The sequence below is a fragment of the Chlamydotis macqueenii genome, chromosome 2 (assembly GCF_036417535.1).
Source record: "Chlamydotis macqueenii isolate bChlMac1 chromosome 2, bChlMac1.mat, whole genome shotgun sequence".
NCBI lineage: Eukaryota > Metazoa > Chordata > Aves > Otidiformes > Otididae > Chlamydotis > Chlamydotis macqueenii.
Window position 1 is genome coordinate 135,236,560 of NC_141557.1, and position 27,461 is coordinate 135,264,020.

The 27,461-nt window shown below is 39.9% G+C and overlaps 1 protein-coding gene across 1 annotated transcript; it reads left to right on the forward strand.

Annotated features, from left to right (window-relative positions):
- Positions 1 to 8: 8 nt before the first annotated feature.
- Positions 9 to 17,700, forward strand: LOC104474566 (carbonic anhydrase 2). The gene is made up of 7 exons (XM_086740980.1): positions 9 to 179; positions 844 to 1,041; positions 11,293 to 11,411; positions 12,482 to 12,574; positions 13,333 to 13,395; positions 14,445 to 14,600; positions 16,856 to 17,700. Exons 1-7 carry the CDS (start codon positions 146 to 148, stop codon positions 16,973 to 16,975), a joined length of 783 nt encoding a protein of 260 aa, XP_086597106.1. The 5' UTR covers positions 9 to 145; the 3' UTR covers positions 16,976 to 17,700.
- The last annotated feature ends 9,761 nt before the right edge of the window (positions 17,701 to 27,461 follow it).

Here is a 27,461-nt window from a genome sequence, read left to right on the forward strand (position 1 = left end):
CCTCCGCCCCCCGTCCGCGCTCCCCTCCCCTTCCTCCGGCCGCGGAGAAGGACATGGAGTTGGCGGGAGCCTATAAAAGCCCCTGAGAGGCTGCTGGGGTCACGGCGCTGCCGCAGTTTCCACGGAGAGAGCCGCGCCGCGCACCATGTCCCACCACTGGGGATACGGCAGCCAGGACGGTGAGTGCCCGGCGGGCTGCGGGGACACCGGACGGCCACCCCCGCGTCCTCGGGAGCAGCGCCCGGGACATGCCCGCTGCGCGTCGGAGCGAGCCCTTGCCCTGAGCGGGAATGAGCTCGGTGGCACTTTTTCCATTTTTTTTTTCTTTTCTTTTTTTTTTTCTTTTTTTAACCTTGAGATGCCACCTGCGCCTGAGCAGGGAGCCTCGCAGTTTGCCCGGAGCATCTTCTAGTTTCCTGCTGTCATTCCTTTACGTTGGTGACGGCGCGAGCAAGAGGAGGGGACGGGGCCCTGCTCCCGCAGGACGGGGTGGCCTCTAGAAGGAGCTCCCCTGTAAAACCCCAGCCTCAGCCTCCAAGGCTCGGGGGCTGCCGGGTCCCTGCCTCGGTCCCCAGGTGGGATTTCCCCTCCTCTGTATCATGGAATGGTTTGCGTTGGAAGAGACCTTTAAAGGTCGTCTGGTCCAACCCTCCTACAAGGAGCAGAGACATCTTCAGCCGCATCAGATTGCTCAGCATGGGCAGCCCGCACGGACGGTGCGTTGTTAAAGGCTGATGGTAGCGTTAAAACATCCCGGTTTCTAGACTGAGGATTATCATAGGGAGGGTTGTCCCCCTGAGCTTCGTGTCTTTTCCCGCTGAGCTGCTTTACCCTCTCTTGCAGGACCCGCGCACTGGCATGAACACTTCCCCATCGCCAATGGCGAGCGGCAGTCCCCCATTGCCATCTGCACCAAGTCTGCCAGGTACGACTCGTCTCTGAAGCCTCTCAGCTTCAGTTATGATGCTGGCACGGCGAGAAACATCGTCAACAATGGGCACTCCTTCAACGTAGAGTTTGATGATTCTTCTGACAAGTCAGGTGAGACCTCAGCTTTGGGTGCTGGGGTGGAGATGGGAGAAAATGCTACTTAGATGTCCACTGAGGCTGTAAGGTTTTTTTTTTTGTTGGTTTTTTATTTTTAAAGACAAAAAAATACTGAAGTGTTTGCCTTCAGTAAGGTTAGAATTTAGCTCTTAAGGAATTCAAAGAAAACTGAGCTGCCGTTAGAAGAAAACTAAGCCTGTCTGGTCAGTTTTGGGCTGCACTGCTCTAAATAAACACCAGAGAAGTATATTGCTTTATGTTTGTTTGAATCGGAAGGATTTGGATAAGGGCTCAGCGGTGGAGTGAAAAAAAAAAAAAAGTGACTCTTCGACAAGAACAGTTTTAGGCATTGCTCATCATAAACTACCAACCAAATGGTTAAAATACATCATAGGAAGAAATTGGCCTTAGAATAACAAAGGATTACAGTTAACAATTTGAAGTGGAAATAGTTTGGAAATAGTTTCTTTGCTTATCAAAATATTATTTCATATTTCTGAAGCCAATATGCTCCCAGGTTAGTAAAGAAACAGAGGAATGATTAGAAAATACCTCTTTGTTCTTCTGTGATTTAAACAAGCATTATCCCGGACATTTCTTGATGCTGGGCTTTGTAGAGAGTCAATGTATCTGATACATTCCTACAAAGTTTGCTAGCGGGCAGCCGTTCCACAGCATCTTGCTGTTCATCATACTCTATGGTGAAATTAAGCCCAGATTCCTGCAAACCTTTTAGTAATCTGTACTGAAAGGAATGGCTCCACTGATGGACAGACGGCATCCAAGCTGCCTTTGCAACAAGGATTTTGCAGGTTGTCTTTAATTGTAGTTTTTCAGCTGGCTGAATTTGCAGAAATCATTACCCTGCTACAATGAACGTGCCTCTATTTTTAATTTAGACAGCAAAAACAATCCAATTGTAAGTCACTGCCTTCTCTAGACACTGCCTGATTTAACTTGCTTGAGCAAATGCCCTATTTTTCCTAAGCATGTCGCTGGTGATGTCATTTAGGGAATGGTGCTGAAAACAAGTGCTCCGTGCCTACTAAAAATGTGGGAGTTTTGCAGGTAACATAATATAACAGTATAACAGACATTCAGCGTTGCATTAAGAATTTGACTTTGTGTTTTAATGGCAGTCTTTATACTGGACAATATTCAGTGGTCAGCTTTAAGTGTTCACAGTCACATAGGTGCATGTATAATTTACACAGAGCATCCACATTAATATTTGTATGAAGGGAAAAAGGTATTCTGACTACTTAGTGTTTATTTTTCTGAAGCACTGAGGAGCTGAATGCATCTTAATTTTAACAGTGTCATGGGGAATAAGGTAAATGATTCAGAGTACAAAAAAAGGAATTATGTTTTCACCAGATATGTGCGAGTCTGCATTTGCTGTCATCCTGCTCTTACAGAGCCCAAAGGAAATAGGCTCAGGTCCTCAAAGTAGAACAAAACCATTATGTGTTCACTTTGTGTGTGTGTAAGTTTGGAAAGATTGTGAAAACTAGGTTGTAGTTGGGACCTTGGGAGGAAAAAAATGACAGTAACATATACTAATCTAAAGAAATGTCTGTAGGAAGAATGCTCTTTAAGAGAAAACTCGGTGCAGAACCAGAACATCTGTGACAGGGATCCTCTGACAGATATGCAGTGACACAGCTTTCAGAGTGGGAGGATAGGAGATGCAAGTAAAAATATTCTCAGTAGCTCTATTAGTGAATCAGAAGCTGATTATTCTTTAGAAAAAAAAAAAAAAAAACAAACATTAAGAAGATCTCTGTGAAGCCAGGTAAGGGTGGATCCTTCAGTATCAGGATTCCTGTTTAAAATTGCAGTGCATGGAATCTACCTGGCAGCACACTTAATGGCTTCATTTGTATGCAGTTAACTAGGTAACCTACTTTCCTTACACAAAATAGAGCTGTCTTTGACTTGACTGTGCTTGATTCACTCCTATTTCTGAATTTGAGACTAACTATGTAACGTGTGTACCAAATTCTTGGTTAGACATCATGCAGCAGTCACAAGGAGAAACTATGTGAAATTATGTGATGTGCTGGGGTGTTTTACAGAAGACAATGGAACAAAATCCTGTAAATACTTCCCACAGGCTATAGTGCGTGCTTCTATGAGCTGTCCCATATGTCATAATTAATTATCTGTGGTAGTAGGCGCAAAACGAAGTAATAAGATCATTGTTTGTGAATAATCTTCAAAATGTGAATAATTGCACAAAGAAGTAGATCCATTCATCAAGAATCTTCAGGCTTATAACTAATGACAGTGAAGTAAATTGAACAGCAGCTCTAGGTATTAATGTCTGTTTGATGGCTCCTGCTTTTCAGAGTATGCAAAATGAGTTCTTGCAATAAAGGATGTAGGTAGTAATAGTATAGTAGAAATAGGTAAGAAAGCTAAAATGCATGTTTGGATAAAACTCTTTAAAAGTAGTTATTACTTTTTTTTTATTTGGAAAGTGTGTAATGTGCATACTGTCTATCATGAGCAACAAGTAGATAGCAGAATATTCAAAATTTTAATGTAAAATGTTTTTCCTCCGAATAAAAGACTCTTCCCCCAAAATGTGTATTTGTTACCCTACATGTGTGCATACAAGAATATATAGTATAAAGCTTCTGCCCATATCCATGAAACAGTAAAAATCTAAAAAAAAAAAAAAGGATTTATTGAAATGATATCCCATCTATGTTTTTTAGGATAGTAAGGATGTAAAATAGTTTAACTTTTTAAACAAAAGTAATCTATGTGTAATTTATGTGACTTGCATGTCTTCATGGGATAATATGTTTTCTTCTCTGCTCTTAGAAGATCTCGTTAGTAATAGATGGAGCTTTATAGGCATAACCCTTGATTCAGGCTGTAATTATGCCTATGACCTATACAATTTTCTTACAATGATGTTTTAACAGAGAAATTATGTTAAAATCTTTGTGATAGCTTTAGAACCTGACTTTGTTTTACTTTTTTTGTTAATTTTCTTAGATATGCTTAGATGTTACTAACCATGCTTAGCAAAACCCTTTTCCTAAGCAATTACCTCAGAATCTTTTACTTCAGTTGTTGTAGCACAGCCTTTGAAAATCTTGGGTTATGTGACAGTTGTTATATTCCAGAGTGCACTTCTAAAGGCTCAGTCAGTTCCCAAAGTGAATCCCCTTCATGTTTCACAGTCAGTAGAAATGGTGTATGGAAAGGAAATTTACAAATCAGTGTTGCCATGTTTATGAACACTTTTCTGTTTCCTGAAATTCCATTACATTCTCTTGGATAATAGGATATCTTCTGTCTTGTTTCCCTGCAGTTTTTTGGAATGTTTTCTTGGACTTGTGTGTAGAAAGAGAACAGTGAACTTCCCCTTCCAGTTTTTGCTTGGTTTCTCTTCTCCTTCAGTTCTTGCAGTTGCTTTCTTAGTTCTCACATCCACTGTCTCTTAATAATGGTCAAAGTTCAAATATTTGTAGGCATTCGTCTTTAAAATTTCTATAACTTAAAAAAAAAAAAAGGCAAAAATTCATCATGACGAAAATGTCACTAGGAATAAAACTGCAAATTCAGGTTTGCCCACTCTTGTATCCTGGGACCTGACCCTCCACGTGTCAGTGAAGCAAATGGTGCTGAAAACCACTGGACTATAATAATGCACCTTCTTTTAGGACCTTTATAGCAAAGAAATGTCTCATTAACGGTACCTACTTAATCATATTAATCATTTTATATTGTAGCCTGCTGTAACAACATGCATATAGTTTCACTCACTTTAGAAGACAGAAGTAAACAGTGACTTCTCAGAGCTGTAAAACCACAGGAAGTGACTTGGCTCAAGGACGTCTCAAGAGCCCCAGAGAGGATTGTAACATACTTACAATGTGTTCTCTGTGAAGTTTCCTGGAAAACTTTTCAGAATTCACCTAAAACCTGAAATGCAAATGGGAAATGCTTACAGCAGTAGGCACTGTGTTCTGTATTTTCTGAGTGTGTCTGTGATGAGCTTATAAAAGGAGGAAGTAAGTCAGCAATTAATTAATTCCCTAGCAAGAATGTTAAAATATCACACTTGGGCTGTAGAACCTGACAGAAATGAATTGCAACTATGGTGTACGCCTCTAGAGATGTTACTGAACGTACTGGTGATTTCTGCTGGTGGATGAGTCTCTTAATTGTTTCCGTTTCCTTCCTTGCTGCTGAGCTAGAGATAATATTGAAATCCAAGACAGACCCAAGTAAATCTGATATTTTTGCAAATATTGAATCATAATGAAAGTTTAAAATTATGAGGAGACCTAGGGAAATGAGAATACTGTATTGACCTTGATACTTGCACCCCTTGGGAAACTTTGAATAGTTATAATAAAATATTACCCAATTCTTCCTATAATTGTAAATATTAATGGACACACTTCAGCTGTCTTGAATTATGACTCACTGTAAACAAACCAATCTACCTTGTTACATTGATTATTCAAGAACTGCTGCACTGGCACTGCTTGGTTGGCAGTGAGTTGCTGAAAGTTGTGTCACTGTTGCTCTTTTCCTACACTTCCACCTCAGCTGGTACATGGAGGAAGAAACACGCAAGTCTGCTGTCTTTAAGGCACAGCTCTTCATCAAAGTCACTGCCACTAGTCTATTTTTAGGCTTCCCAGCTCCAAAGCTGTAATATTAGCTATGCCAGGATAATATTGCATGTTATCAACATACAGTCATGGACTGAAGGTCCACAGTGCAGTATAGGCTAAGCAATGTGTTGACCCTGTGGAATCATAAATCAGAGAACTGATTGCTTATAGCTTTAGAGGACCATATTCAGACACCTGCTTATGTGTCACAAGCACTTCTGTGCGCTGCTTGACTAGAAAGTCGGAGGTCCCAGAGGCTGTGCCATCATTAAGTCATTTCTCTTGTGAACTGGCATCACCAGGAGCTGCAGAGCCTATGTAAGCAGGTGACTTGAGAATAACCCTTAGTGCTTCCAGGAACTGGAAAGAAAGATGAGAGGGCTTGAAGTCCTGCATGTTTCAGGCCTTCATTTATTTACAGAGTCTAAAAGTGCCCTTCTTCACTTACATGAGCTTTTTTTCTTTTTTTTTCACCTGCAACTTCTGAGCAGAAATTTGATCTGGATTGTGCATTTAAGAACCACAGCAACTTCCTTCCCGTCTTCCAAATTCCTCCTTTAGAGGCTCTTTTAGTGCAAAAACAGGAGAAACTAGCCAGCTGTTATCAGCTGGGGCCACTTGTAAAAGTATGTTTTTAAGATGTAATGAAGCTGTGTGCCAGGTGTCACGTAATTACTCTTCCCAACTCATATATTTTTTTGTTTACTTATAGGCATGAGGGACTGCTGAGTACTTAGAGGCAATGCTCACACCTTACATTTGTTCATCCTTCATTAGACCTCAAGGTAGTATGAGCGCCATATCTGAAACAATTTTCAGTACTGTAAGCAGTCACTGAGATTAGTATTGTAGCTATTACCATCAGAAGTTAAACAAATTCTTACTTTTAAGAGAATTTTAATGCTTGCAACTCAGTTCTTACAAAGTCATTGTCAGCTCATATGGTGTGAAACGTGAGGATTGGTACAGCACCTCACGACCCTCAGAGAATCTCAGTTTGAGACCACATGTAAAATAAACTCCACTGGTCCCAGGGAGTGTGAGGAAAGTTAAGAACCTAGATGACTTTGTATCCTTAAGCAGGTCAGAGTCTATCTGGCTGCTGCCAGATAGCATGATGAAATAGTTCAGCTGAGGTGAATCAGAGTCACTGACCTGCTGCCGATGCACATGTCTGCAGACCTGCTATGTTTTGGCAGATGTTTCATTCTGGTCTATCTCTGTGGAACATCCTTCTTGCTTTATCAGGCTAACCCTCTAGCAAGGTCAGAGTAGGTTGTTTTTTTTTTTCTTATGATATACCCATTACATAGTTTTTATCTTGGTGAAACCCATTACAGATGTTTTCTGCAAGCATGATCCCTACAGTCAGCTGCTTGCGTGCTCTTTTGCTTGTCATGATACAGCGTCCTAGGAGGAATGTCTGAAAGAGATAACATAAAGAAGGAAGCATCTCACAAAATGTGACGTTCTGTACTCCATGTTTCACAGAAGTGGCAGCTCACCTGAACTGAACTTTTCATTCTGTCGGTCAGGGAAGCCCATCCTTGCGTAAGAACACAAGGCTAATCCCTGTTTTTTTTTTTTTTTCCCCCCTCAAGTAGTGCTTCATCTACTTTGTCTCCTCAGGACCTGTTTTGTATCATACAGGTGTCTGTGTATACACAAAAGCTTTTAAAAATTGACATTAATGTATATGCTATTTACATACACACATACCTACATGTCGTATGCATGTGCACGTCTCCTGCAGGCTGATACAAAATCATGAATTTCTTTATGCCAAAGCAATGTGTGTGCAAGAGGGCTGTCCTCAAAGGGAAATGCTTAAAATGTCTTGCTGCTAGGTTTTTGTTTGGTGGAATCCCAATTAGAACTAGATTTCCTAAGTCTGGACATCTGCTGTTCTGTAGTGAACCTATTATTTCAGCTACTGAAAGGACCTTTACTGTCAGTGATTTCCACATGAAGAACATTTTCTCATTCTGCATTTTCTCAGAGTAACAAACTTTAGAGTAGTATTTCTCTTACCACATGAATTTGTATGTCAGGAAGGAATTCATTCTAACTCATGAAACAATCTTGTAGTTAAGCCATTTAGATTACTTATTTGGCAGAATTATTACCTTGTTGAGATCGGTTAGTCTCTGTATAGAGAGAATGTCCCATAGGAGGTGACTAAATAACAGTAATTCCACACTGTTCCTCCAAAACTTCACAGATGTGGATGCTGCCAGTTCCTGAAAAAAAAGGGCATAAAGTGGTTCACAGTATTTTTTACAGAGCTGTTCTGTTCTACGTGGGAAAGGTAACTACCCGATGACTTGTCTTTATGTAGAACAGTGAAGTTTTCTGGCCTCAGTAAACAGCTGTCTCGGATGCAGCAAAATGCCCTTTGATTTCTGTGTGTTTCCAAATATCCTAAGAAAGTGTGATGGAGACAAACCTTCTTTATCCAAGAAATCCCATAAATGGAACAGTGGTTTCATGTGGTTCTTTGACCTTACAAATTAGCACTGCTAATATTTATATTCACCTAATTTAGAAAATGTTATGAGATCATTTAATACCAGTGCAATATCATTACTGGATGTTACTAGTAGAACTTCTCCAGTATAGAGTAGAAGGCTGAAAACAGCTACTGTTTCTTAATCTAGGCAAAGTAGCTCCAAATTAGTCTCATTGTAACATTTCAAATAACTGTCAAAGGGGAAAAAAGTTGCTTTTTCAAGCTGTTGCCTCTTGGGCTGTTGCATATCTATGGAGACCAGGTTACTGACGTAGATTGTGTTGAGTAGGATGAACCTGTAAGAAAAGAATGAGTTTTCCAGGTTGACTGGTGCTTCAGACTGGCATCTGAAGCTGTATTCTATAACAAAAGGGAGCACAGCCACATATGTATTTCCAGGATGGCATACACTAATCCTGGTTTCAAAAGGAAGGGAGCTAATGATGAGATGCTCAAACATGGACCAGAATTTCCCCATCCCTCAAAAAAATGAGATTGAAAGGTCATCTGTCATCTTCTGCCATCAATGTGGCCTGCATGTTCATGTCACATGGGACAGGGAAGTTCCTGGTGTGAGTGTTGCTCTGATTCTCAATGAACTTTTACTTTGCAAAAGCTGGTAGCATTTATTCATGGTTTAAAAAGACTGTACTGGAAAAAATGAAGCTCTAACATTTTTACTTTTGACTTTTAAGTTTAATTTTAAATTTTTACTTTTTTGGAAAGGCTGAGAAGTATTAAAAATAACTGCTTAATATAGGCTAGAATAAGAAGGGCTGTTGTGTAATTAAGCCTGCTGAATTTGTGTTCATTTACACTAATCTAATTATTACTTTCTTTGAATCCTCTGCTGTGAGTGAAAATGAGCTAGTGCTGGATTTGAGAACCACAGAATGAGAAGTAAGCAAAAACTGCAAAGAGATTTTTCTGCATCTTTTGAGGTTTATGAGACTATAGCAAACTGTGTAGAGAAATAACACTGCAAATGGATTTAAGGAGATTGCATGGTTCTGCTTTTCAGCATGCTTCCCATTGATTAATAACGACAGATTAACCCATGCTGCGCTAGTGCTCTCTGAGGTTGAGGAATGGCGGAACCTCACTCCATTTGTACCTGCAACGAGCAACAAGTCCATTAGCCAAAGGAACTGAAACTGAAACATTGCAACTCCATGGCGCCATTTTTAAACGAAACATGACATTGTGTGGATTAAATGGTTTTGCATCAGTAAAGACATAGCACCAATTCTTTCATTTTCGGAAGGAAGTAATGTACAGTCACCATTCTGAAAAAAAAGTATTCTGATTTGTAGTCCTGTGCTTGAAACAGTTATGCTTCTTGGGAACTAGCACATGCAGAAACATAAAAGAAGAATAAGATATGTTCCTATTTAATTACTTTAAGTAGCCATTCTTCTTTGTATCACATAGCTTGGCAATAGGTAGGGCAAGTCTTGGTCTGTTGGCTGTTCAGTGTTGGCTACAGTATCAGAACTTATATTCACATTTTTCAAATAGAAATACGTGTTGGGAGACTTCTAAATATATTTGCCAAAGAAGGAGCCCCAGACAAATGCTATATATGTCCACTGAACCCAAATTTTGCATGTGTAAGACACCAGTGGAAATGAATGTGTTTTATATAAATCTTGTATCTAATTTTCCTGTATTCCAGTTTTTTAGTCAACTCTTTCTCACCCCATTGCCAAGTATCCACAGCTTGTCCATGCTTGCATATAATCAGAATTATTCAAACCTGAACGGACAGTGACCTTTTCCTATCTGCATTTGATGTATATTTTTCACACATGCACGTATTGTGATAGTATCTAGACTAATTGCAGACTGAGAGGAAAGCATCTTTATTCCACAGAACCATTTTGTTTGTGGCACATACACAGAGCACACTTACATGTAATATCTGATGTCAACACTCTTCTGTCACTTTATTGTAGGTATACATTTATGTCTATATAGAGAGAAATTGATCTCAAAGATATGTAACACTTCAAATTACATTTTAAAGTATTTTTTAAAATATTGTAATCTTAAAGATTTAATTGTGAATTTGAGATGCTTAGCAAAAACCAAAACAAAAAAGAAACCAAACAAACCAGAAACCAGTGTGAAACCTTGGTCTAATAATTTAGATGAATAGCTCTATTTAATAGAACTATTTGTTATTGTTCTGTGCGTTATGCTGCACTGGAGGAGACATTGTGCTTTGAGCATTTTACAGTAATAGGGCTTGATCCTGCATATCATAATGGCGATTGGTCACAGTTTAAGTACAAGGTTTAAACTAAGGAGAAGGATAAGAGAGCTCAGGGGAACTCGCTTCTGTATAATTGAAAGTGCACTCCAGTTACAGCAGTCACGTAGCAGGAGTAGTGTCAGACAGTGGAGACCATAAGTAAATGCCTCATTTCCAAGCCGTTTTTAAAATAATCTGCCTCTGTAGGCATTGCCGTTCTTGCTACCATTTTTTAAAAACTCATTCTTGAGGATTAAAGGATGAGAGGGACAGGAGAATTCGCATCTGCAATGCCTTGCACTGTGCCTGGCGCTTTCCCTTGCTGCAGCCCATGGCTAGCAGGTGCTTAGATTTAATTTGGAACCAAAAGTATTTTACTCAAATCCAATCTGCCACAGGATTTGCAGGATTAAGGCCTAAATGAATAAAGTGTCTAAAATGAAGGGACAGAGTACATTAATAAGTGAAAGATGACTTGGTCTTCAAGTGTACTTCCATAGGATAACTCTGTATGGGCCTCTCACAAAGACTATTCTTTTTCTTGGCCTTTATTTGTTTAGTGACAGAAAAGTTACATCCTTAGCTCTCCTCTTGTCACCTGTAATACTGGCATGTCTGTTAAATTGCTGATGAGACAGTCACCATGAAGTCACTTATGGTTTTATCTGTTTAGTACTGGTTTTGGCATATTGCACCACTGTACCATTGAGGATGATCTGGAGTAGCATGGCAGCATGCAGAGCAATGAACTGTAATTCACTTGGAAGACTTGGGGTGGATGTTCCAGTCTGAAGTGCAGAGGTTACGGGAGACGCTAATGGAGGCTCTTTGCATTGCAGTGCTGCAGGGAGGAGCGCTGGACGGAGTCTACAGACTGGCCCAGTTTCACATTCACTGGGGATCCTGTGAGGGCCAAGGGTCTGAGCACACTGTGGATGGTGTGAAGTATGATGCTGAGGTAGGACACACTTTACCTTCTATAGTATTTTGTGTATAACGAGTTTGATTTGGTTTTGGTTTTGTTTTTTTTTTGTAATATTCCACCACAGTAGCAGCTTCTCTACAGATCTTTATAAGGCAAGAAACTATGGAAGTTACCACAGTAGATTTTGAAACCAAGCCACCCTAGGACCTATGCCTTGCAAGAGCAGCAATTAGAAGTGGAGGGCTCTTGTAATATTTTTTTTTTTCTCAGCTGCTTCGTGTCAAAGAGACTACAGAAGCAGAAAACCCCATATTAATTATCCCTGGTTTTCCTCGGTGACTCTTGAAAATTATGAAGAAATAGAATCACAGCAGTTATCGCGTGAGACAGAAGTAGCTTTTGTCTCACCTGAGAAACTGGCCATTGCCTTACGTCTGCTCACAGTATCATAACTACTTGTTCAACTTGACTTGCATCAACAGATGCCAAGTTGTGTATTTTCAAACAGACAGATGAACTTCAATTAGAAATAACTTGTAAATGAAAAGGAAAGCAACATCCTGGTTAACATGACCTGGGGGTTAATTTCGTATTCTTTTCAAAGGCTTTACAGAAAAGGACAGGACTGTTTTTAAAAAAAACTCTAGATTGCAGGTCAGATCTGTAGTTAGTGTCTCTTCTCCCTGACACTGGACTATCTTTCAGTCTTGATAAGTGTTGATAAGAACTCCAGGGGTTATAACACTAAAATACTACATCAAAATCCTCCAGGCTGCATGCAGGAAAAACTCATGCTGAAGATAAAAGGTATTTCACCAGGCTAAAAGCAGAATGATACAGCCACAGTCTTAACTTAAAACTTGTCTATGAATAAGAGTAAGAAGCAAAATAAAATGCATGACAGAAATCTCTTCGCATAAATGAAACTTGAATGTAGATGAATGAGTCAACAAATTCTTAACTGTACACAAAAGTTTTTAAATCTCAGCAGTAAAACACCATCTGCTCTTAATGTTTAGTAAATTACTTCCCTGCATCTTCATTTGTAAAATACTGTGGATGGGATATCATTTTCATAGTGCTTCTCGTTTTCTCCCTCCTAGCTCCATCTTGTTCACTGGAACGTAAAATATGGTAAATTTGCTGAAGCTGTGAAGCATCCTGATGGTTTAGCTGTGGTAGGCGTCTTCATGAAGGTTAGTTAAACTTTTTCTTTTTCATTATTTGGATGAGTCCAATATGTTTATTGTGTTACAGAGGGACTTAAGATCCTAAAATGTAGAATAAGGCAACATCATGCTATAGTTCATAAACTAATAGAAAACTAGTTGCTCTGAACTTTTGGCTTTTTCTACGTTCAAAATTGTACACCAGCAATGGAGCATGACTGCCATCTGTCACTGTGGTGGCCCTGTAGCAGCATACTTGCCTGTGACACTGTCATAACTCTTATCAGTGAAAGCTGATGTACATGACTGACAAAGTTATGTGTGTATGAATCTGCATTAGGACCAGTCTAAACAACACCTATTTTTCTTTTCCTGTTGTTGTTAAATCTCCAGAGCATTTTGTCTTGGTTGAATTGTCTTCACAGCTAGTTGGAGAAGGTGATTGTGCTCCAGCAGTGTGCACTCTGTCCTGGCGTCACTGTATTTTATTAGGAGGGTGACTTCTATGAAAAGAAGAACAGCTCAAATCCAAAAATAAATCCACACACTGTAAAAGAAAATAACTTTATTCTGTCCAGAGTCCTTGGCTGACCCATTTGTGCTGACTGTCAACTGGCATGATTTTACAGAGACAGTTCCAGTCACTTTTACTGTAATACTCCTGTTATGTAACGAAATAGTGCTGCGAAAATGTACTAGAAATGTTTCCTTGAGAACTGTAACAGAAAACTAAAGGCATCATAAGAATGCATGGTTATTATCTTTCCGTATGGTTTGTATTACAGGTGGGAAGTGCCAGGCCTGAAATACAGAAAGTTGTGGATGCTCTGAACTCTATTCAAACCAAGGTAATATTTGATCTCTGTGTTGTTTGACACCAATCACAACTGCACTGTTATCTCCTCCAGAAAGTGGATTATTTGCTTCTTCCCAGCCTGCTACATGTACAAAAATAAAACAAACCTTCCTGCTGTCAGCAGTAATGCTCCTGTAATCTTAAATGCAAAAGAAATTCAAATGAAGTTGTGGTACAGGGCAGGGAATATTAGGAACAGTGACAATTTTGTATGTCTGTGACTATGCTTCTTTCCTTCTGACTGCATTTAAACCTGTAGAGTAGGATTAATCTTCCTAATCTAAACTAATCTTCTAGGTGGCCTTTCTAGTCAGTGATGACAGATGCGGAAGGCACTTCACCTCATCTCTGTGTCTGTGGGATAAATTTCCTTCCTCCAAGAGGGCATGTTTCTCTTGGCTGTTGCTAGAGGGAGTCCAGATAAGAAGTTTGATCAGGATACATAACTCTTAGGGGAAAAAAAAGCCTTTCTGTAATTTAAATGTCATGTGAAATGTGTATGTGATCTTTATGGTCTGAGTAATGAGAAATGAAAAGTAGTCCTTGAGTAATTAGGTACCTTTGTAGAGGGTAAAGGCCAATGAGAAATGTGGGCAGGAAAAGTAAAGTGAGTCATCTCACGCTGTCATCTTTGTCATCAGACTCCCTTTGAGGTAAACGGATGTTGCCATTTACTGCGATGGACTCTTCAATAGATCTTCAAAGTTCTCTATTCCCAGTGCAATTGGTACACATAGCATCTGAAAACTCATTGTTCCTTCAAGCAGGGTCAAATCTTACCTCTAGAAGCAAAGAATTGAAAATTGACATGTTCTTGAACATTTGAAATGAGAGAGAATATCTTGAAAGTCTTATAACATAAGAAATATACTGCTGAACATCTTCAACTCAAAGGTGCTGTAGGAGGCACTCAACGCTACATGCCGAACTCCATTTTTGCCTTTCGTCAAACAGAGTTTTGCATAGGAGATGTTACTGCAAGCCCAGCAAGTGTATGTGGTCTCTCCCCTGATGTTACCTCACCTACTTTCTTTATTTTAGGGGAAGCAAGCTTCCTTCACAAACTTTGACCCCACTGGACTGCTTCCTGCATGCAAAGACTACTGGACGTACCCTGGCTCACTGACCACTCCCCCACTGCTCGAATGTGTGATCTGGCACGTTCTGAAGGAGCCCATCACTGTCAGCCCTGAGCAGGTAGGTAGCTAGCATCACGTATCAAAATAATATGTATCTGAAGTGATTATCCTCTTCTGGCAGGGCTCCACTTCTATGCATGGAAGTGGAGTTTGCTGTAAAATATAAGGCTGTCCTCCCTTTGGACACAGTCCAGGGAAAATCTGGGGAGTTTTTAAAATGTAATCAAGCTTTCCAGATACATGGTTAGAGCTGCCATGTGGTAAAAATGTGGGAAGTTTGTAGCATGCTTGAAAGGACCATTTGCACAGGCAGAGTTCATCTAGCATGTACTGTGAATGTCAGCATGCTTGCTGTACATGCACGCATCACTTATCTGGGCACACTTGTCTTGAAAATACCTGGTTTACCAAGAATCTGAAGAGCAAGTGTTCTGCATCCACAGTCTAACACCATAAATCTGTAGTTGCTTTGTTGATCTTCCAGCATTTCCAGGATACAGAGCTCATTTTACAAGTTCTATTCAACACAAAACAGACTGGGAAATCCCATGCAGAATTGTGACAATCCTAACAAAACTGCGTTGTTTGGAAGAGAGAAAACTTGCAGGTTCAGGCAGTCTGGTGCCTGAAAAAATCCTTTATTCTGTTGAGCAGCTTGAGGAGGATAGAGTCTTCCTGGTAGGAAGGAACTCGTGCAGATTAAATCACTCCTGGTCCCAGCTTTCTGCACCATCCATTAATGAAATTATGTAGAGGCAAGATTCCATCCTCAGGTTCGCATCTGTGTGCTTGGGAGGTATAAATAGAATCTAGAGCCTATAAATATAAACTAGCCCTGAAGGACTTTAGTTTACCCTTCAAACTCTTATATCCCTTTTGTCAACGGCAGACATACTAACAATATACATGTAATTCTAGGGATTTTATTCAGCTGATGTGAAAAAAGTGTAACTAAGCTGTTGGGGGACTTAACATAATAAATGATAGAACAAATGACAAGGAAGAACTACTGGAAATAATAGTTATAGCAATGATTACCATTAATAAACTGCAAGGGAGCATTAAAGTTGACAGTGTTTACTTGTTCTAAACTACTGCTATTGCTATTGATAACCTAAGGTTTGCAAATATGTTTTTATTATAGGGCAGGACCACACTTACAGTTGTTTTTCCTACTATACCTACTTTAACCACCTAGAAGTGATAAAAGACACCACTTGTTTCTCCCACGCACATCCTCCATATTACCATTGACACTTCAAAGATGGTTTTGAGATCAAAACAGCATGTGGCACCTTGCCTTTTCATTCCAAAACTGATCAAAGCAAAAAAAAAAAAAAAAAACAAAAAAAAAACAAAAAAAAAAAAAAACAAAAATCCCAAACATAAAGCAGGATATTGACACTGGGTTTAGAGTTGATTTTCCAAAGATAGATAAAACCTGGCTATTACAGCAGGGTGTAGCGAGCCTGTTATTTGCTGTAATGACACAGCAGTTCCTGGTGGAGGTTGAGCTCTGAACTTCGTTCTGGTTGGTCCTGAAGGTAAAGTCCTCTTCTGGGCTGGTTGCTGCTGAGGACCTTCCTCCCTGAATGAGGGAAAGCCTGGCCTGCAGCCTGACTTATACAAAATCCTTTATCCCACCTACATATTTCTGTCAGGAGTTACAACTGTCTGTGTGAGATCATGTTTGGGGCGGGTTATTATTTTGGCACAGTCTTTTCCTTAGATTTGGAGATGGCCCCTTAGACGTCAAGGTGCTTTTATTACATCAGACTGTGCAAATGCTGATTTTACTTTAGGAACAAGCACTAAAACCTTACAGTATGCTCCTATTGATGTGAACAGTTTTCCCTCTCATAGTATTTGGAAATCAAGATGTCCTGAATGAATTTGACTGCTTTAATTTCACCAAAGAATAAGGTCAATTTTGTTTTTAATATCTATTGACACAAAAAAATCTAACTTTCAGAAGAGCCAAACCAATACAACTTGCAAAGGATTCTGAAAGGCTTTCAATTCAGACCTGGATCAAGGACAAACAGATCTTTGTGCACGCATCTCAGGGAATGTGTGCCTAGGTCTTAGTCTTCTGTGTTTTCCTAGTTCTTCTGTGATATTTTGTGGACAGGAGAGCCTGTGTCAGGGGCAGGAAATGGTGTAGATGTAATGCAGACACACGGGTGGTGATGCTGTCTCTAGTGCTGGCGAAACTTTGAGTTGGGCCTCTGGCTCAGGCCCAAGGTGTATAATTAAAATAGTCCTACTGAAACAAGCCTATGCATTTAAGGATGTTTGTGCCTTTTTCCACAGATGTGCAAAATCCGTGGCCTTTGCTTCAGTGCTGAGAATGAGCCCGTGTGTCATATGGTGGACAACTGGCGCCCATGTCAGCCTTTGAAGAGCAGAGAAGTCAGAGCTTCCTTCCAGTAACCTCAGTGCCGTCTGTGTTAGAAATAAATCGCTGGTTTGTGAGGAGCCCCTTCTGCTAAGCACAAATCAAAACCTTTGCCATGTGTGCCCTGGCAACATCTTGTCTCCCAGATCCATTCTTTCTTTCGCTCTGCGTCTAAAATGCCAGCTAATGAAATGTGAAAAGGGTTCTTAAGGTGTGGGATTGGGGGAGGCATGGGGGGGGTGGCTGTGTGCATTTTGGTGGCTATTACTGCAGCTGACACTTTGGTGTAACAAACAGTGTGTTGGTGGCTATTTGGGAGAGGATATGGTGACGGCAAAATAAGCCATTTTAAGAAACCTCATCTACTGGTGTGATAGTACACATAACTAATGATAACTTGAAGCTTTGTGAAAAGCACAGGAATACAGAATTTAGATAAGACTTAGGAAAAAAAGTATTTTGAGGAAGTAAAGGAAAATGAATATTGAGAATTAGACTTCTTAGATTTTTAGGAAACTCACATGTAAATATTTTTGAAACCATTTTACATTTTTACCCATGCTATCAACAACCTTGATTATATCTTAATGGTAGTGTTGGATTTATTTTACTAAAAATGTCTTTACGTATTATCTCTAAAAGTTGTTATTACCATAGAAATAATACAAAATAACTTTTCATTGAAATAATATATGTTCTAATTTAAAGAGGAAAATAATATTGTATTTTAGATAACTTCTCTAATAAATCTTTACTTGTATTTCTGCTTCCAAGCTGTTGTTTTAATTTAGGAAAAGAGTCACTAATCTGTTTGTATCATTGTGTATTAAACATAATTACTAAACGTATATAGTATATTGGGAATTGGTTTCAATGACACTGAAAATGAATGCAAACCTATATGGATATGTTAGCAAATTTTCTCCAAATAGCTCTCTGATAGCAGAAGGAAGTGTTAGTTTTGAGCAGTCATTACAAATTATCATCAAAGTTGACTGCATAATGAAAGATCTCCTCACAAGAATTTTGAACAAAATCATACTGAAGCGTGGTCTTCTCCAAAATGGTCGCTTAAACATTCCCCTTATGTGACAGCCCAGAAGCAAGGTGCCTCATCTTTGTGCAGAACATCCATTCAATCCATTTCTCCAACTAGACCTGTGTCCCCAGGTTTTTAGCCTCACGGTGATCGAGGCTAAATCATCAATATGAATTATTTCAACATGAGATTTTTTATTTTCAACAGAAGTATTGCTGAACAGCCAATAGCTTCCAGTAACTTTCTTTGTTGTGTCCTTACTGTCTGATTTCTTGTGTTTTCCTGAGCACATATGCAATAGGTACCTAAATACACAGAATCCAAACATTACCATAAGGGACTGCCCTCCTTCTGAGGCTCCGAGCTCTTGTGAGAAAAGCCATCTTCAAATCTCTCATTTCATTGAATTCTGGTCCTAACTTTTAAGGCAATTTATTATGAGTTTCCTACCCCATCCGGGATCATGTCGTAATTCATAAGATATCGGTTGGGCAGGCTTGATTCTGAAACTCCTGTGATCTTGAAATATGTGAGATGGGAATGAAGCCTTCTCAGAGTGCCTACAAACATATTTAGAAAACTCTGCCAAATCTCACCCTTTGAAAAGCTTCCCCATTTAAAACACCCCTGAAAAAAAAAACCAAACCAAATCCCAAAACCAGAACAGAAAAACGTGTTCCTTCACCACAGGTCATTTGTTCCAAGCTCGGCTTTTCTGAATGGAACTATGAAGGTACTTGTCTGTTCCTACAACAACTGTGCTGACTAGTTCAGGTTCTTCATGTTGAGTGGTTTGAACACTTTTCTGACTCTTCACCTTCAGGCCTGAGTGCTACACATTTGTCCCCTAAACAATGTAAGGAAGGTTACACCTCTAAAATGAGAATTATAGATCCAATACATTGTGGCTTAAAGCTGCTGAAGCAAGCGAAGAGGAATCACCTTACAAAATGACAAGATGGCTGGGGTTGGAAGGGATCACCTGGTCCAACCCTTCTGCTCAAGCAGGTTGCCCAGGACAATGCCCAGGTGACATTTGATTATCTCCAAGGATAGAGGCTTATGGGCATGGGCTTATGACCCACTTATTTCAGCAGGTAGTATCTTTTCCCTGAAGCTGAATCAAAGTCACAAACACTAAACTCTTTCCTGCAACTGTGCATATATGCCCGAACGTGCTCTCAATGGTGGCAACCCTACTCTTTGCATAATGATTACATGTTATGGTACTCCTAAAATTAAAATATAAAATACAAGAGCCCCAAATTTTCAAACTTTAAACCCATATCTCAACAACTATGATGCTCTGACTACTAGGTAATAAGACTTTCTGAGAGGTGGTGTTCTCATTGGTGCCTGTACAGCTTAAACAGTATCTGGGCTGGTATGTGACAGAAAATGTGAACTTCTGCCTAACGGCTAGGGTAAAAACCTGGAAACGCCCGCAAAGTTCTAACCACTACTGCAATAAAATGTTTTGTATCTCATACTCCACTGCACTTCAAGGTTGCTTCATAAATAATAAGTAACAGCAAAGACAACCAACACCAGCCATATATTTATCATCTTGTTTGCACAAGCCTGTTTACCTGGAATGTTGCCAGTGCATACGTTTGTCTTTGCTAAATATGAAGTACTTTTGTATTCAGCCAGATAATCCAAGCTGGTGTTCATAAGTCATATACATGGTGTGCAGGAAGAGCCTACTGTATGTCTTACCTGTGTGTCTACTGGGGAACGCTGTTACACTGTTCCTCATTTTTCTTTTTCTTTTTCTTTTTCTTTTTTTTGCTTTCTTCTTAAGTGAACAAACTTAGAGAACCAAATCCCCCTCCCAAAAAAAAAATGCTTACAAAAAAACCCTCTCCAGCATAAAATATTACACATATTGTGGGCTTTTCACAAATTCATACTTTGCAGTTAGGCTCTTGTGCAGTGGATAGCATTTTCAAGGAATACATATCTATTAAGACCAACACAGAAATTAAGAAAACAATTTCCCTGGCATTCATGATCAATTTCCTGAATGGTGAGTTTGATTAAGATAAAGGTGAATAGAACCATCCAGTTCTTCCTGACCTCTATTCTCCTTTATTATTTGCTCATATGAAGAGCTTATAATTGGGTCTTGCAATTGTTACACAGCAGACTTAAAACAATACCCATTCTAACATCACACTCAGACCTGTTTCAACTGGAAAACTTTATGAATACATAATGAAAAAAGAGCAACTACTTTGGTCATGGAACAGAAGATGACCCACTGCAGGTAATTGTATTACTGTCAAGGAGGCAGCTCTGACTAAAGGGAAATTTATTTAAAAGAAAAAAAAAGAAAAAAAGATGGCTAGTCTGTGAATTTGAAGTCATCGTAAGATACTCAGCCAGCACTTTGATGGGGGGAAGAGAGAAGCATGTTCACTTGCAAACTGTTCATTTTGCACAGTTTGTGATCTTGTCTCGCACTTGTCTGCCAGCTCCATGTGTTAGAACATTTTAGGATTTCTCCACTGCTATTTCTAAGGGCTGGATGTGTCCTAGATTTGACATGGGCGTGTGTACTGTGATTAGAGATATTCCGTGGGAGATTAGATAATAATGCCCTGCATAAAGTCAGCTATATTTATAGAAGTCCAGATAGTTTGTAGGAGAGTATCACTCACTAAATGACAGGTTTGGGATTTTCTAACTCTTCAAAGAAAAGCCCTGCAAGCAACAGCTGTGTCAAATCTAATATCATAGAAATGAACAGTGGTGAAAGTGCAAGCAGTGGCTTTATTGAAAAATTCCCATGGACCCTCTAGTGTCAGCCACTTCCTTTTCCAAACCACAACATCTCATACTGTCACATAGCACCTGGTGACAGCTGCTTACATTGAGTGTTTGATGTATTTTAAGTCTATTTGGCAACTGGGCACTCCACTGCTGTCCCCCTTCCTCCTTCACTGTGATGATCAAGGGCTCTGCTGCCTCAGTGCCATCAATGGTTCACTGAGGCTGTAAGACTCCACACCCATCAACTTCCAAAAGGTATGAGTGCAACAAGCGCATATTTGAAGATATCATGGCTCCATACTAAACAGTGATAGGCATGATGACAAAAATTTTCAGAGATCCTTGACTAATCCACTTAGTCCCAAGTCTCACTATTTTTTTTATCCAAGCCACAAACCAAAGCCATTTTGGGTGTGTCCCCATCCCAGTGTGGATTACAGTGTAGTGATTCTCCAAGCTCTCATGTTGATCCAAGATTAAGTTCTTCAGGATGCTGACTTTAGTTCAGAGCTTAAAGCAATGTAGCTATGTTGCCTGAGCTGATGGACCCAGATTCTCAGCAGGGCTCGGTACTAACGTGGTGTAGCTGTGTTTCTCCTAATCCCAGAATAAAGTCAGTTTTGTCCAGTGATGTTGTTAATACACTGCAGCATATTAAACAATAAAAATATATCCTCACGACATTTTGAAAAAGGCAATATTTAAGCCCTGTTTTTATAATTTTGCATGATATGAGGCATTGTATATATGTATGACAAGAGGCAGTCACTGCTCTTTTGAATTCACACCCTGAAACAGAGAAGAAATGCATTGAGACAATACGCAATAAACAAGTGATTAGAGCAGAGAGGTGGATATTAACTACATATTTTTCTTGAGGGGTAGGTTTTAATGAGTCTTGTAACATCACTCAGAATTCAAGGACCTGGAAAATGTGCTGCAAAGTACTAGAATAGAATAGATCATTTCAGTTGGAAGAGGCCTGCAACAATCATCTAATCTGACTGCCTGACTACTTCAGGGTTGACCAAAAGTTAAAGCAGGTTGTTAAGGACATTGTCCAAATGCCTCTGCAAACACTGACAGGCTTGGGGCATCGACCACCTCTCTAGGAAGCCTGTTCCACTGTTTGACCACACAGTCAGTAAAGAAATACTTCCTCATGTGAAGTCTGAACCTCCCCTGACACAGTTTTGAACCATTCCCATGCGTCCTGTCACTGGGCGCCAGGGGGAAGAGATCAGCACCTCCCTCTCCACTTTCCCTCCTCAGGAAGATGTAGAGAGCAACGAGGTCACCTCTCAGCCTTCTTTTCTCTAAACCAGGCAAACCCAAAGTCCTTAGCTGCTCCTCACAGGACGTGCCTTCCAGCCCTTGACCAGCTTTGTTGCCTTCTTCTGTCTGGGAAGCCCCAAGATCGAACAGAGAAAAAGAGTTTGTGTGGTTTTCTGAAATAAGTCTTTCTCTCTGCAGTGCCACATAAAGGATGTCTCTGAGAGGCACAGCAGACATACCAAGGCTGACAGGTTCCACAGAAAGCAGGGCTAGGATCTCTCTTCTGGATGCTAATCTACTAGCCCAAGAACAGTAAGGACCCTCTGTGCTGATCATGTATGACCCCACATACAGAGGAAAAAACAAGGTAGTGTAAGCACTCATGGGACCTTCTCTCCCACTCTGCTCCACATCTGGGCCTCCTCCAGTGCACCTAAGGGCAAGCCAGTGGAAGCAGAGTGCCCTTTCCAAAACAAAGGAGGAAGAATAGCAAATGATCCTGGTTTTGAAAAACTGTGTAGCAGCAGAATTCTTTTTTGGAGTTACTCAAAGGTCAGGGAAATTCCTCTTCAACCAACAGACTTGAACTTGATACAAGAAGAAGAGCGTGAAACTATTTAATAGGATGATACTCACATCAGATGATGCAGAATATTGTAATTTGGATGATGCATCACTTTACAACTTTATTGATTGTATTTCTTCCAAAAGTCACTATAAATAGTCTAATTACATTATTCTCAAATTATAGTCTTAAATAAATAAAAATCCAAAACAAAATACCTCTAGATAACTTGCACTGAGTGTGTCTTTTTGTTGTTTTAGTCATTAATAACCATGCCTCAAGAAGAAAGATAGAAATATTAAAGAAAACAAGAACAGCATTTTGCAGGAAAAAAAAAAAAGAGATAAAAACAAGGCTTGAAAAAAATACCATCCTCATGCAGACTGTGGTCCTGGGAGACATAAAAGGACAGCATTTTGCAGATGAGTTTAAAAGAGGGTGGTAAACATAATTTCCTCCTACTCTCTGTAGAAGTGCATCAGACTCTCTTAAATGCTTCTTGACTAGTAATGGAAATCATACCCAGATGGCATTTTGAAACTGAAGTATTTAAAATTATTTTAGAGACATAAACAAGCACTCAATGAATGATAAACCCAACTGATAAAAAAGTGCAGTAATCCCAGAATGAGTAAAATGCCCCTGCTGTGACTTCTTAAATATCATGTTCTGCTCTGTGTTTCTCTCTCTGGAGAACTCATCACATCATCAAGGGTTTGGGGGAGGCAATACAAAAAATTAGGGCCTGATCATGAAAACTCTGATGTGACTAATCACTGACATGAGTAATCCCATCCATTAATCAGTTCAATTGGCTTGCCACACTCCCTGCGCAGAAAAGGCCATTCTCCTTACATGAAGAGTGGAATTAGGAGACTGAACAGCTAGCTGAAAGGTCAGGTGTCCTGTTCCTTTGGATTTCAGTTTAGGGATTTATCCTGAGAAATAGTGGGAAAGGGATAAGATGGAGGAATCACCTGTAGTAAAGGCGGGTAGAGGAAATGCTTTTTATTCTCCTCCCATTTCAAGGTTCCCCAAGGACAAGAATGTGAAATTAGGATTGCACTACTCCCATTACCACAGCACATGCATGGAGAGGGCTGTTTTCAGACCTTGTACTCTAGGTGCCAGTTTCGAGTTTACAACCATTGTAGCAGCTAAAGGACAAGAAAACCATGAATAGTGCAAGCTCCTGCTTTTCAAGGCTGCCGGAGTGCTCTATGGAGTCAACAGACAAGTCACCAATGAAGCATTGTATAACAGACGGTCTCTGCAGTTCCTCAACCTCCATACTAGGATCTTGACTTTCCAAATATCTTACAAGATCACAATCTAGCAGGCAAAGGGGTAAATGTAGCCTTGCTGAAATCTCTTCCTCCATTTGTCACTCCAGAGATGACTTCTGCCTGCACGGGAGTGAGCTAGGCTTGTGGGACTGTTCATGTGAAGAAAGCTGACCATGCTCTTAAATGATTTGCAGGATCCAGCTCTTAATTTCTGTTGAGTGAAGTTCTATTTCCATCTAGTTATCTAATCCTTATAAAGTCCCCAGCTAAATGGAAATGCCAGATCATTCCCATGTGAAAATCCATTCTTACTTCTCAGAAGAATTTGCAAGCACTGAGCAGCTATCTAGCTATCAATTAGAGGAAGAGAGGAGACTGTGAAAGTATTTTTTGCCTTTCAAAAGGAAAAATAACGAACAGGAAAAAAATCTAAGCTTGCGGAATATTGAGATGGTTTTCATTCTGAGGAATAATTATGTTGGTGTAATAATGACCTGGTCTGTTGTGCAACCACCACACCATGTTTCATGAAGTTATATAATAATAACAACAAAATACATTAATAATGTTCTATTAGACCCTGGGCCTCATATTTAACTACTGCAATATATCTGTCTACATGATAAATGTCAACCTCAACTCATGACAGGGTAAAGCTTTTCTTCCTACAGCATGTTGTGCTTTCAGTAATATAAACCTTTGGAAAAGTGTTTGTTTTTGTGATTCTGAGACCATTTGTCTTAGAGAGGATATGAAATAGAAAACCAATTATCACCCAAAACAAATAATCCACCTCAAGCCAAACAAAATATTTTGTATTTAGTTAGTAGTTTCTTTATCTTTGTCCTCAATGCTTTGCACTGTGATCAAAACTCTACCTTTTGAAGTGTTCACTGCTACTTTTAAGGAAAAACTGGGTCATGTCTGCTCCAGCAAAAAAATACTGTGCGTTTCAGACACCATATATTTCCTTTTGGCTGCTTACTGAAACTACAGATTCCCACTAGGTTTGAAAAAAAAGCTTTATTAAATGATATTTCAAGGACTCAAGTGAAGCTAATTGCCCAAGAGGGGTATGTAGCCCAGTAAAAAGCGGATCTGTCATAGACAGCCATCCCTCCTAGTCATTGCATTTCCAGTGACTGAAAACCTAATGACACCAGATACAGGAAATTCACAGCCTGCAAGCCTGATTAGGTAAGACAGCAAGTCTAATCTGAGTTTAATGAATGATTCAGGAATAACTTTAGGAGCCTAACTTTAAGGTAGCTGGGTACTGACAGAAATAGGTACATGCTCTGTGCACATCTTGTGCCATAGCTAATTATGGGCATCTGAAAAAGTAATTACACTTCTTCCATCCAGTTTCAAAATCTGTTCTCTGCTTGTTCTGCCAGCTGAGAAAATCTAGCATTTTGTTAAAACTTACGCTACTGTGTAAGCAGAGGCTAGAAAATAATGAGGGGAAAAGGACAGCTGACTAAACCCGTTATTTCTGTGGTGCGGTGCGGTGCAGTGCAGGCAGGCAGATATTTATGCCTCCACAGAGCCTTAGCATTGTTAGTGTGCATTCGCAGTGACATGTGCTAATCAGTAAGAGGATTTTGACCTACAGTGGTCTGAACACCCTAAGTAAAGAGTGCTAAAGACGTACAAGTAAATGCAAAGAAAGAAAATTAATCTAATATAAAGAGATGATTAGGACATTTTCATTCTTTTTAATCCCAAATGTATTTTCTCTTAAGATAGAGAAAAATAACAATTTCCTTTTAAGAGATGGTTCTTAGATATATTATTTTTCAACCTAAAACAATTAGTGAATGTTGGCATCACTGTAAAACATCACAAAGGGAAAACTGTACTGGCATGTACAACCTGCAGTGACACGATCAAAGTATCAGTCCTTCTTTTGGAGTTCGAAAACCCTCCAGCACCTTTCTTTTGATTTAGCAGGAAAAAAATATTGAGGCATATTTAAAGCTGCCTATACATCAAAATTCTAGTAGGGAAGAGAGGTGTTAAAGAGACAGCTAATTGTCATCCACAGGTTTCAGTTTTCCATCCCTCTGTTGCTGAAATTCAAGCGCAGAGTTCATTCAGCAGGTGCCACTGAGGCTTTCCTCCCTGTGCCTTACTTCAGGTCTCATACAACAACCTTCACCTTCCCGCCATCCTCAGTTAGGACCCCAGCACGGTGATCTGGATCTACCATGTACTCTCAGTATAGATTCCCATCTCATGCTCCCTGTCTCGAAAATATAGACCCTGGGATAATGGAGGCACTGCGAAACAGCAGTCGCACTGTGTGACAAGAAAAAAAGCAGTGTGGAGAGCAGAGCTACAGCAGAGCAGCTGAGGGATGGCAACTTGCTCCTTCTGCTCCTAGCAGATTATGATTTCCCATTCTGTTTCGCTCTGATTTTTGTTTTCCTGTCTAACTGAGATTCTTCAGTGCTCTGAACAGCAGTGTGGATAAAATCAAAGCGTTCGGAATAGCTAACTATTACTTGCCTTTTACAATGGAGGAAATAAAAGCAAACACAGAAATGAAAGTGATCTCGAAGTCATACTCTGCACAAACAGAAATGAAACCCCAGGCTCATACATTAACTATGAGACTATTCTTACTTCCCAGCAGTCAGAAATGAGCTACTGATTGCAAGAGCAATAGAGATGTGCTTGAGAGAATGAGGGCTCTCAGTCTTTTGAAGCAGTCGAGGGAATCTGGGTTAGACCCAGCTAGTAGCACCACCGCTCACGCAGCCTTTGCTTAAACACTCAGCTTTGCACTGCAGAGCTTTTCTCCTGTGTGCTGCTGTATACAGCACCAGCCTTGTGAGGACTATGACTCAAGATCTTTGCAGTCCTCTAAGGTTGAAAATATCCTCAACAGCCTCAGCTCTTGCAAGGCATTTTAAGATGTAAGCAAAACGTGCTGCAACAAGCCCAGTTTGGATATGTAGAGTTGACGAAAGCGGCACGCTGTGCAGTATTTCTATTATAAATCCTCTGTTCCAAGAGACTGAAATGCAACTGTAATTAATCACTGCAGGATGGAGCTAGGCAAAATAGAGTTCCAGGCAAGTATATATTTTTCTTTCAGTAAATCTGAAAATATTATATGTGAGACACTTGGGCAGATTATTCCAGGGCCTTGAGATTATTTCATTTTCCATGTTAATAAAAATAGATTTAACAGCAAAAACTGGCATACAAGGGGGATTTGTAGCAATGGAATTTCACCAGATAAAAATGCTATGACCAAATTAGAGCCTGCCTACCTCTGTTCCCATGTCTCAATCAAAGGTCCTTTATTTAACCCTTCTCCCAGTGATGAGTTCTGCAGGGCTTTTTTTGCACACGAAGTCCAGGCTTTTTCTCACAACCATAAACTACACCAGTGCCATAGAATTCCCTCACAGAGGGCCATTTGTGCTGCTCTGTGAGCCTGGGCTTTAAAACGTGGTCCAGGAAATGCATACACCTGAAAGTCCATTTTATGACTGTGGCTCTGTGTCTGCTCAGACTCCTGCTGACGTTCTGGTAGGAGCTGTGCTGTCAAAAATGTCTGCCAATATTTT